Below are 12,134 nucleotides of genomic sequence, written 5' to 3' on the forward strand. Positions count from 1 at the left end.
TTCATATCAGAGAAAGAAAGAGCTGAAATGTTGTTCTCTTGTTTTCTGACTCGTTTGATATAGAACAAGATGATAATGTCAGAATCGATCTGAATAGTTTCTTATTACTTGGGTTTTAAAAGCTTTCAGTGCTAAAGAGAGGGGTCAACTTTAGTCAGGGGAGAATCAAAATGAAGAATTACCTTCTGACTTTACCTACCTGCTTCCATTTTACATATAAATCCCTTTTTTTCTTGGCATGAGGATAATTGCCACACTCCTTCGGGAATCCTCAGGGCCACACACAGATGGGGTTTGACGTGGTTCATCTCTGGCTTCCGAATCCCCCAGTTTGACTGGTCTGTGGGAGTTCCATCAAACCACTTTATGGTTTCATCTGTGGAAAACATGTTGACTTATTATGAATTATGTACATGGTTATCAAACATATTAAGACTGGAATAAACCATAAAAAGCAGCCCCTAATTTAATGAGACTCTCTCCTTGTCTGATGCATTCAGCTCAGTAGGTACAGTCATGAACTCCACATCTAGAGGCAGGTATTAAAAGTTGCCTTGTGACCGACTCCCTTGATTTTAAGTATATTGTTCTAATTAAGTTCATTTAAGATAACACGTTTCTTAATGTAACAGTTTGAATTTTGAAAAATTCCCTTTAAATAACCAATTTAAAGAAATAATTTGAAGTCCTAACATCGATATGACAAAATGGCTCACTTTCTGAAGAGAATTTTGCAGTGAATTTCTTTAAAAAGCAAACAGTGGTTTACCAAGGGGTGGAGGCAATGGTAGAGTCCATCTACCTGTGGATGATAAGGGGGTAAATTGTCTGAAAAGGATGTAAAACCAACAATAAAACTAAGTAAAAGTCTGTCAGCTTTTTATTATCACCATGTGCTAGAAATTTTAAGCAACATCAGTGATTGAAATACTCTTCCTTACCAGGGCAGACCCATCCTCCACCCTGGTACACCACTGTACCAAGTTCTCCGTGCCAATAAAAATAATTTTCTTTACAAGTAATTTCAATAACCATCAGTTACACAGAGAAAAGAATACCATGCTCTTATCTGATTACAAACTCTGGTTTTTATAAGTAGCAAATAATAATCCTAATAGTACTATTTATCATGGAAACACTTCCATAACTCTGTTGTGCTTTTATAGCATTTACGAACTGGGAGTATTTTCAAGTCCATATGGTTTTGGTGTCCATGAACACAAAGTTCCAGCCAAGCATCTTCGTGATGTGAGATTACGTATAAGATAAATTTATTTGTTTTCATGGATCATTTCAGAGGACAAGAGGGTATAAAACAGGGTTAGCTATGTTGTTTTTGGGAGAAATGGCTTTAGGATTTATGCTATTTTTTCATGGCAGATGTATCTAAGGCAAGTTTTCTGGTTTGCAGATGCCATTTCCACCAACCTTGACACTGTATATTTATTTACACCCTCTCCTCTACCCAAATCACTTACGGTCACCATCAAACTGAGCATTCAGCCAAACCATCTGGACAGAAGAACTGAAAGCAATAAGCTCTTCTAGGAGAAATGAATTTTCAGCCTCATCTTTGATTGTTAAAAGATTAGATCCTATAAAAAAGACAAACAGCAAATGAATAAGCATTTGTGTTTACATGTAAATACAATTAAAATAATGTCTTCTGTACCTAATTTGTAAAGTTCAGCCTTTGAAAAGTGAAAAGTTCCATTGTACATAGGTGATTTTTGATTAAGATTTTAAAAGTAGTATGGTATTTATTAAAAGATGCAAGCTTGTACCTAAAGTATAGAATATTAATTTTAGGAAATATTAAAGATTCGTAATTCAAATCTATTCAAAGGGAACATTTTCTTAGGAAAGTGCAGTATTCTGAGACATCATTTTGGGTTTTTAATTCTATACTGGACATTGCACATACTGGCCATTGCCCAAATGCAACAACATTTATTTTTTCAATTGTTTTTGTTGCTCCTAAAGTCACTATATAATCAGACAAAAAACAATACATTGAATGTCAAGAAGGAACACATTGAAAGCATTTTACCACCACAAAAGTATTACCTTCCTTTTTGCAAAATTCATGAGCAGCCTCAAAACTTGTACTGTCTAGGACTGTAGAAAAACTGTAGCAATTACTTTTGAATTTTATCCAGGGAATAGATGTTTCTGAGCACAACTCTGGGTCTTCATATGGTCTTGTTTCTATGAACAAAATCAGTTATGATTTCAGGGTGGTGACTGGGTTCATTTATTGAGATAAACATTGCATTGAATTCTGTGAAAGACCAAGATAAAGATATGTAATGAGATTTTCATGATAATACTCTGAAAGAGAGGGTTTAATGTGAGTGATTACAAAACTAGAAATGGTTTATGGCATGTCTGACAGAAATAATCTTTATCTATGCATACCAGGGTATATTAATGTATAGCTTCATAGGCTTAGTTTGGGTGCTGCCTGGGTGAAGGTGGCTATCTTTCATATTTACAATTAGTATCCTAAAGGTTGGGAAAACTGGGAGATGTGATTTGTAGATTACTGGTAGCTGAATGAAGTTGGCAAAATGTACTTCCAAGTGTGCAAAATGTGTTCCATTCAGTGCTGAATATTACAGAATTAGTAAATCCTTACCTGCTAATCAACCTATGAGAGAAAATAAGGCATTCAGTAAAGTATCATAGCATAGCATAGCATAGCATAGCATAGCATAGCATAGCATAGCATAGCATAAAACACATAACTAAGGAAAATTTGGTGTAGACTTTGTTCCAGAGGGCAAGCCTGAGAGTCAGACACACCCACACTGAGAGTCTGGGTGTGTGGCTATGAGCATGTTATCTATCCTCCCAACACTTTGGTTTCTTTATCTATAAAAGAGAGCTAACAATAACATCCTTCTTACAACTTGAGAAGTTTAAGTGAGCTAGAGCCTGACACTTAAGCACTCAATAAATGCAGTGTTATTGAAAGAAGAAGGCTAATTTTTATTGTATTTTAGAAGCAGAAATAGCTCTTTCAATATATATGGCTATCATTTACATTTCTGTCCTGAATTGTTTTGATCTGAAGTTGCATAATATATATGCTATTTGACTTACAATATCCAGAGTATAAGGAAATAAATGCACACTTACTAAATGAGAGATTTTAAAAAGAGACCAGCTAGTGTTAAGGAACTCTCTTTTTGTACACCATAGCAACCAAGGGGAAGGGGACCTGGTGTAATGGGATAAACATCACATCAGAGAGTGAGAAAACTTGTCTTCTAACCCTGCCACTCTTGACACACATCTGTGAGATCTTCAGGAAGCTATTTAATGCTCTGAGTTTAAGTTTTATGTTTAAAATAAAGTTCACCGGGTTGGGTCACGTGAACTTTAAGTGTGATGAGATATCATTATCATTATTATATATATATAACCATGATCATGATGATGATGACAATGGCTCTAGAATCCTATTACTCTTTGACTTAAATATAAACCCTCAGTCTGGTGTTCAAGGTCCTCCACACATGCACCTAAGCTATGTTTCTAGCCTAATTTCCTACCCTTCCCTTACCCAAAACCTGCAATGCAGGGAAGTATTAATACCACCTTTGCGTTATACATGCCCAGTCTTTTCTTCCTTCTGTGTCTTTGCCCAAGCTTTTCTGCGCAGAATGCCTCTCCATGTCCCATAATTGCCTGATTACATCCCACCCATTCTTTAAGGCCAGTCTCCACAGTCACGTCCTTCAGGACGCCTTTCTGCTTTCCCCCAAGTGGATATGATGTGTCTTTTCCTTGCTAACCCCCACAATACTTGCTGCATCTCTTATATCATTTGGTAGCACTGCCTTGTGTAACATTTATTTATCTGTGCATCACCTACCAGGCCAAATGCTTCTCGAAGGCAGCTGCTCTTCCTCATAGCTCCTGCTTAGCACAGTGTCTTGCATACGTTAGATGCATCGTACACATTTCTTGAGTTGCATAGATTTGTACCTACCAGTGGGCACATGACAAATGGCCCCTTGCAGAAACGACTCGCAGTCTGTGCTACTCCAGTGTCCACTCGTGTCGGCAAAAACACAGTCACCCAGGAAGGATGACTCATCGTCTTTCCAAAAAGTGAAGGAGAATTTGGTGCCATCTGTCCAGTCAAAATGAAGACCATTCTGTGGAGGGAAATTAAACCATCATTTCCTTGCCACAACTGCTGGTGGCATCACCCAATGATGTCTGAACAGCCCTCAATTCACACAAAGATTTGCATTTCCACATCTAGACTTACACTTCAGTGGGTAGGACAGCTTGTGATGATGGCCTAACAAAAAAGACTACCTGCCACAAGTAATATCTTTTTTAGTTTTTGGGAATCCTTAAATCCCTGCCACCATAATTTCCCAGTAAGCAATCAGAGTGAAGTTGAATCAATAGCTTGTCCTTTACACACAAATAAATTTGATTGATCAAAGATTCAAACATAAAATTGAAAACATAAAAGTGCTAAAGAAAACTTGGTGAAATATATTATACTCTTGACGTTGGGAAAATCTTTCTAGGTCTGATAAAAAAAATCCAGAGGCCACAAAGTAAAATTGACTACATAAAGTTAAAACATTCTGTAATATAAAACTACAATAAACAACCACAAAATAACATCCATTCAACCATCCCACTGACAAGGATTAAAATTTTGACATACCCAGTGTTGGCAAGGATGTGAAAAAAAACTAGATGTTATCACACACCATTGTTAGCATGTAAATTGGCACAGACTTTTGGAAGGCAATCTGGCACCACTTGTTAAAGTGTACTTAGTGACTTCATTTCTGGGGATTTATCCTACTTGTACAAGGATATTTGTTGTGCATTGTTTGGAGTTGTGAACTGGGAAGAACCCAAATGTTGATTCACAGCAGAATGGTTTAATAAATTGTGGTATGTCCTTATATGCTGCTGTCCCAAAGAATGTATTAGATTTTTATGTGCTGACATGGAAAGCTATACAAGGTATATTAAATAAAAAAGCAAGTTTAAGTGCAGCGCGTATAGTATGAACTCATTTGTATTTAAAAAACAGTATACAAATTAATCCATTACATGTGTATATGTGCACATAGAAGATTTCTAAATGATGCACAAGAAACTGTCTATGGTGATTGACACTGGGGAGTAGAACTAGAGGTCAGGATAGAATAGATTTACTTTGCAGTAAACTGAGTATGTAACACTTATTTAAAAAAAGAAAATTAAAAAAATATTACTTTTCAAACCACATTCCTGGAGTGGGGGAAGAATAATCCACATGTTAAATTCCAAAGGGTACTGAATTAATTAATAACCAAATTTCTAGGCAGGAAGCATGGTTCATTTTTCTTAGGGATTCCTTAAATGCAACAAATTACCCAAACTGCAGGTGCTTGAGTTTAAGATGCGTTCCAGCTCGCATATTGAGGCAGTATCCTGAAATGGCTCAGAGATTTTCAGAGAACCTTTGAAGGGCTTTAATTTTCAGAAATTAGGCAAGTAGATGTTTACTCTAAAAAGGTGTGCAGCTTTATTTTATAGTCATAGGCTGCTCATAAGTTTGGTCAGTAGTGATTGTAGAATTCAATTACTTAAATGTATTATTTTGGTCATTTTTTTCTGTGCTAATTTCAGTGGCTATATCACTAAGGAAGTAGATGAGAAACTTAATCATGGCAAGATTGTCCAAGAGATTTTAGGACACCTACATCTTCAGTGAACAGTCCAATCCAGTGTGCATGTCCCAGCCGGCTGAGGATAACGGTGAGGAAGGACTGGTGGTACTGGTCTGTAATGCTGACCAGTTCTGCTCCATGCATTAGGCAGGTTTTCATCGCTGTATACCAAGTCATGTTCGCATTAATTATTTTGTAAGTTCTGTTTCCATATTCTAAGGTACTGGGGATTGGATACATATCAGATGTATTTACACTGTGTCCAGAAGAATCTAGAATAAGAAGGACAAAAATTATTTGTAGCATCTGGCTGAGAAAGGGGGAGGCCAAGCTTAGCATGGAGCTCTGTCACAGAGAGCCATGCTGTTGTTAACATCAGAGGTTTTCTTCCCAGAATTGACTAAAAATGAAGGCAGTACCTGTAAGCGTAGGTGATGCTAAAGGATAAAAACTCTTGGGAAATTTAATGAATGAGTTTTAGAAAATATAAACATATATTGAATAATTTCTAGAAGATTTCCCATTTTTGACCACTTTTTGGCGGAACTGATGGTGATCTCCTTAGACAGGTTTAATTTTATTGATTATGCTCAGCCTAACACATGCTGTTGGCAGAACTTAATACTCACTAAAAGAATACTGACACATATAATGTAGTCAAATACTGCAATGCAAACATAATTTTATAATTGCATATTCTCAAATATAATACTTTATTAAACTTTTAAGACTATGTGATAGTTGCTATCATGTTTAATATTAGCATGTATAAATTCTAAAAAGAAGTTTAAAAATTAAGTTGATAAATGCTTAGAAAATACATACAGTTCTTATAAATCATTACTATTAATATGTCACCTAGCAGAGTCAAGACTGATAAATTAAAAGGTGAGGTTTTCCCACACATGATCATTGGTGCTTTGTATTCATGAGTGGCTGTGATCATGTGAGAACCAAGCTTGTGTGTTACATATGGATGCTTCCTCTTTCATATATGTATTTGCCTTCTTGTTCCATACTACATTTAGGCTAAATATAAGAGTCCTAAAACACAGAAACAGGGTAAGAATTCCTGAATTTTCTGATCCAAAGTATCTGGTTTTCTCTCTGTATACTGGTTTTTATCCCTTTTGGAGTTGAAAAGGAGCATGGTGAGGTGTGGATAAGGCCAAAGACCTTGGCCTCAATTCTAGTCCTGACCCTAAATGGCAAAGAGACCTCTGTAGACTTCAAATTTCTGGTCTATAAGAGGTTACTAAGGTCTTCATCAGAGTGTGGGTAAAATTCAAGGAGATATTCATATAGAGCACTTACTGTAGGATCTGGAACACAGCAGGCACTCAATAAATGCTGCTTCTTACTCTCCCCTCCTCCTGTTGTCACACTCTCCCAAATAAAAATGGCAGAGTGGAGATCTGACTTTTCTTAACACTGTCACCTCCATATAGTAGTAGTACGTATTGTAAAACCAAAGTGAAATTAATCTATTCACCAATTAAATTGAGATGGAGCGCTTTTCATCATCTGTTCTTCTTTGCTAGAAGTCTGTTAGCCAGCCGAAATACCGAGTCTAAACATTATTTACACAAAACTGATATAATAACAAAGTAGCTATTTAAAAATGATGATAATTATTAAAGTTAAAGTAATTCAAACTCTTTGTATATGTAACTCAAATGCCAGTTTAACTGTTTTATCCCCAATAAGTTCTGTACCTGTATTTTCACATATGTGAATTTCTCCCTTTGTAATTGATTTCATCAAGTTTCAAAACATACATGATTTTGAGCAATGACTGCCATCTGCTGCCCTGAGAAAGGCAGATCCATTGGAAACCAAGTTCAAAATTGGGGTCTTGACTTTGCCCTTGTCTCTGTCTTTTTTTTCAGGTATCTTTATTCTCTCAGGTAGATCAGAGGCTTTAAGTTCTAAACCCAATGTAAATACATATTCATATGGCACATAAAAAAGAGGGGACAGAATTTGGGTATTCATTGTAGATTGCAAGAATTTGTGTAGTTGAATAATAATACAATAAAAAACAATAATAATGCAAACAACAGTTGTTTGTTAAACATATGCTGGGAAACTTAATAAGCAGGGTATATATGTAGAGTCTGTGAGATAGTTCTTACCCCCATTTTACAGATATAGAAATCAAAGTACAGAGAAGAAAAGAAATTTGACTGACAGTTTATTTACAGAGGTGGGATAGGAACTCAGGTGGGATTTGGACCCCGGTACCCATGCACTCCACCACCACTACTCTATACTATACTATTGCCAAAAGAACATGCACATTGTTAGCCCCAAAAATATCAAAGAGAGAAAGTGGTCAGGTCAATATCAAGGTCCTATAATAGAATCATTGTATTTAACTGAGAGACCTTGAGTGTGTTACTTCTATTTTCTAAGCCTCAAGCTCCTCATCTGTAAAATGGGGAGACTTTAACCTAGAATAGAATTGTCATGAGGATTTTATGGTATAGTGCTTATAAAGCCAAGACACAGTGCCAGACACTCACAGTGCATCGTGAGTGTGCGAATAATGATATGATTTCTTTTCCTACAAGACTCTGCTCTTCTCATAATACTCTCGCTATAACTAATCTGGTATCTTCTTCCAGTTCCTGACCACTATTATGCTTAAGTGATAGCTGTGAACTAGGGAACAGGGTTTCCTGGTAACTGTTCTGTCTGAGGATGGGTTGATACTTAGTATCATCAAAGAGTTCACGTGTATGCAAAACTAAGATGTATAATTCATATTCCAAGTAAGCATATATATCCTAGGCTGCCTAGGATTCCACACAGCTCCAGACACAAATTACAGCCTTCTAGGGAAGCCTGGGATTCAGTAAAAGCATAAGGTGTGAGCTATTGTTGTTGTTTTTATTTTTATTACTCAAGGTCACTTACGCTGCATTCACGCTGGTCATTGACCTCATTGGCTCCTTGTAATAATATAGCTTTGGTATTTCAAACCAGAAGTCACTGGGGGTTCTGATGATCAGATCTAGAAATGTGCCGCGTGTAATATTTAGCCACAGCCACTCCTTTTAGGGTTCCAAGAAAGGAGTGAGTGTTGAGTTGGTTTATTTTCTTGACTCTTTTCCGCCATTTTCTCAATGTCTTTTTTATTGTCTGAACAGACACATCATCCCAGAACAAAGCAGTAAAGCCTTTTAATATGACCAAAAGGGATGCATAAACTTGGTCATCACTCAAGTGGTCTCTGCAGTCCTTAGAACCCCAAAAGAGGGCATAACCCTGAGGTAGAGGAGATTAAATGGCCATATATATATATGTGAAGCTCAAAGAATATGAGCTGGCACTGTTAGTTATGAAACTGTCCTCTATACAGCATGTAAAACAAATTTGGAAGAGAAGAGTGGGCCATGGGAATGAAAGGAATAAAAAAGCAAATATTTCTTACCCTGCATTTTTTCACAAACAAACCCATAACCTTCTTTTCCACAGTCTTCAAAATACCATTTTCCAGTGAAATGAAAATTAGGATTACTTGACAGCAAGGCACAGAGAGGAATGTGTTTTTGAAATTCAGTGGTGTTACGACTTGGAACCTTAAAAGAATACACGTTTTCAAAAAAGGTGGTAACATATAACATTATTACAACATTGACATTTTTACTAAGGATATAATTTTTAAAATTCAAACACCATTATTCCTTCACTTGCTTTTAATAAACCTATTCACAGATCACTTCATAACCTACAAAATAAATAAGTATTGTGATGAGTAAAGTAATTACATTTATGGAACATATGAAAATTGCATGAAATTACATTATTAAAAATTAATATATTAATAACCAACTAATAAAAATTTATGCCTACAAAATATAGGAAGTGGAAAAGAACTTCAGTAAACAAGTCTCAAATAAGATCTCTTGGTAAAATGATTTCCAAAAGATAAATCTTAAAACTTACATTTATTATATCAAATGGAGACCAATTAGAAAATGACACAGGCCTTCCATTTAGCCATTTTTCATAATCATCATTTTGTAACCCTATCCACATGTTAGTGGTCTGGCCAAAAAGATTCATAGTAATGAATGCTGAAAAATAAGAATATGTTATCAAATTTAATACCATTTAAACCATTTGGGTAATCACTGAATTCTATTTATAGCTATGATTTTATTTAAATGACAGCAAGACTTAATTAAAAATCAATTGTAGGAATTTTTTACTTTGTCCTTATTAAAGTGATGCAGACTCTCACTTTTGTCCAGTTTAAGTTGACAGAAATTAGCTGACTAAGCCTGGGATTTCATCACACTGTTAACAAAACAACTTCCAGTGTTCATTCAACGCTCTTCTAAACAAAAGAGATTTATCTACTATAGTTAAACTAAAGCATACAATTATTGCCTAAATAGCAAATAAAAGTGTCTAGGTAAATCTAAAGGGATCTAAAAAATTATACCATGCAATTATACTCAGTTATACTTTAGATTACTTTAGCCATTTTGAAATACAGATCATAAATATGTCCTTATTCTTTCCACTACTCCTGGTGAGACAAAAACTCCAAAAATTCAGCAGTTTGTAAGCAATGGAGTGTATTAACTTTTACAGATGTCATCATATAAACCTTATATGTCAAACTGAAAATGTATGTGTTACCAGCAATATAATACTTAATATGTTGATTTGAAAATGTTAGTGTTTTGGAGGAATATCTTAATAGACATGTCAATAAAAATGGCTATTTTTGCCTGATTGTACACTGAGTACTCTACCTTGTTCCACCTCATTTTCAATGGCAACCAGCGTCCCCCCTTCTTCGACACAGAAGTCTTGAGCAGAAGTCCAGTTCTTCCAGTCGCTTGGGTCTTTGGGGATTTTCATCAAAAGGCACTATAAAAAATGTCCAAAAAAGCATTCATTTCCGTATTTTTCTAAATGAATTAAAAATTTCATAAAGACACAGAGGATCAGCCTTGAAAATTTTTTTGTAATTTCCTTGGACAGAAACAACTCTTTTTTTTTTTTTTTTTTTTCAGGTGCTTCAGAGGTGTGAAAGTAAAACAAAGAAGACCAGCTTTCTGGGTGAGTCAGTGTCTTTTGTGCATTTGCAGCAGGTGGGAACAGAAGCAAGGATGTGTTTTGCCATGCGAATGGGATGTCAGAACGATGTCTTCTGCTCAATGAAAAGTAGTATTCCTTCTAAAAAGGAGCCAGCCTTACTGCAAAGCTTACAGTGGAGGATTTAATCTAAAAAAAAATTTCTGTGAATGGCACCTAATAACTTCATTCACTTTTATTGACAAATATACTTCTGCATTTTATGTGAGAGAGGAATATTAGGGCATCACAACATATCAGGTATTTAAATTCACTAAATATTTGGAGTCAGCAATGTGATCCAAACGCCAAAGAGGAAGAGCTAGACAAGAAGAAATGAGCCCAGTGGGAAGAGAGCAAGGACAGGACCAAGGAAACCTAGAAAGGAAAAACGAAGGGGAGGGTCGCCAACAGGGTCAAAGGGAACACAGAAAGAGGCTGTGGGGTTTGGCAGTGAGTGTTGATTGTTATGCATGAGAGAATCGGGTCTGTGGCATGACAGGGCTTACTCATTAGGGGATGAGAAATATGGAATGGTAACTCCTAGGCAGGACAGGCAGGGTTGAAGAAAAACACCTCCTCACCAAGCTTAATGGAATTGAAACATGTTAGTAGCGTCAGATGGAGTCAGGGGAGAGGGAGAGATAGAAAGAAAGGCTGTGACAGATCAGGCAAAGTTCCAGAGAAGTCAGGAGAGAGTTTGTACAGAAAATATTCTATGTGGATTATTTTCTCATTAATGAACATAGACAACCCTGGTCATTGATAGATCAAATCTTGAGATCTTGCCACTGAGAAAAATTCCAGCTGCAAGATAATTCTATCTGATGCAGCAGCTTACACTTCAGAGAGCATCCTTTCCCATCCTTCTTTAATCTCTTCAGTTCATCTGTCCCCATTCCTTCCCCACCTATCATAAATTCCTTAAAAAGCAGAGAGACTAAGTGTTGCTCCTCTTTGAACATCACAACCAAGAAGGGCCAACTTGCTCCTCAGGTGACATTTTGATAATTTCCGGAGACATTTTTGTTGTCACAACATGAGCAGGGGGCTGCTGTTGGCATCTAGTGAGTAGAGACCAGGATGCTGCTAAACGTTCTATAAGGCACTGGTCAGTCACTCACAACAAGAATATATCCAGCCCCAAATATCAGTAGTGCTCAGGTAATTCTTTTCAGAACTCAGTCCTGAACACATCACTCGTTAGTATAAACACTTCAGGGATTTTCCACTGTTCTTAGGATAAAAACCAGAAATCCTGATCTAGCCTGAGGTTGAGTTGCCAACTAAGAGAGGAAGTACATTTTCAATTCTTCTGGACCCCTTTACCTTGTTTGCTTCACA

General features: G+C 36.3%; 1 protein-coding gene across 2 annotated transcripts in view; it reads right to left on the reverse strand.

Moving 5' to 3' along the window:
• PLA2R1 (phospholipase A2 receptor 1) overlaps positions 1-12,134 on the reverse strand; it is a 104,068-nt gene that overhangs the window by 8,379 nt on the left and 83,555 nt on the right. For both annotated transcript variants that reach the window (XM_032479553.1, XM_032479552.1), the window contains exons 21-28: positions 10,466-10,583; positions 9,648-9,778; positions 9,133-9,280; positions 5,730-5,968; positions 3,998-4,166; positions 2,068-2,208; positions 1,479-1,595; positions 200-376 (exon numbers count right to left, since the gene is read on the reverse strand). In XM_032479553.1, coding sequence (XP_032335444.1) covers positions 200-376; positions 1,479-1,595; positions 2,068-2,208; positions 3,998-4,166; positions 5,730-5,968; positions 9,133-9,280; positions 9,648-9,778; positions 10,466-10,583 — 1,240 coding nt within the window. The remainder of the gene's footprint in view (positions 1-199; positions 377-1,478; positions 1,596-2,067; positions 2,209-3,997; positions 4,167-5,729; positions 5,969-9,132; positions 9,281-9,647; positions 9,779-10,465; positions 10,584-12,134) is intronic.

The sequence above is a fragment of the Camelus ferus genome, chromosome 5 (genome assembly GCF_009834535.1).
Source record: "Camelus ferus isolate YT-003-E chromosome 5, BCGSAC_Cfer_1.0, whole genome shotgun sequence".
NCBI lineage: Eukaryota > Metazoa > Chordata > Mammalia > Artiodactyla > Camelidae > Camelus > Camelus ferus.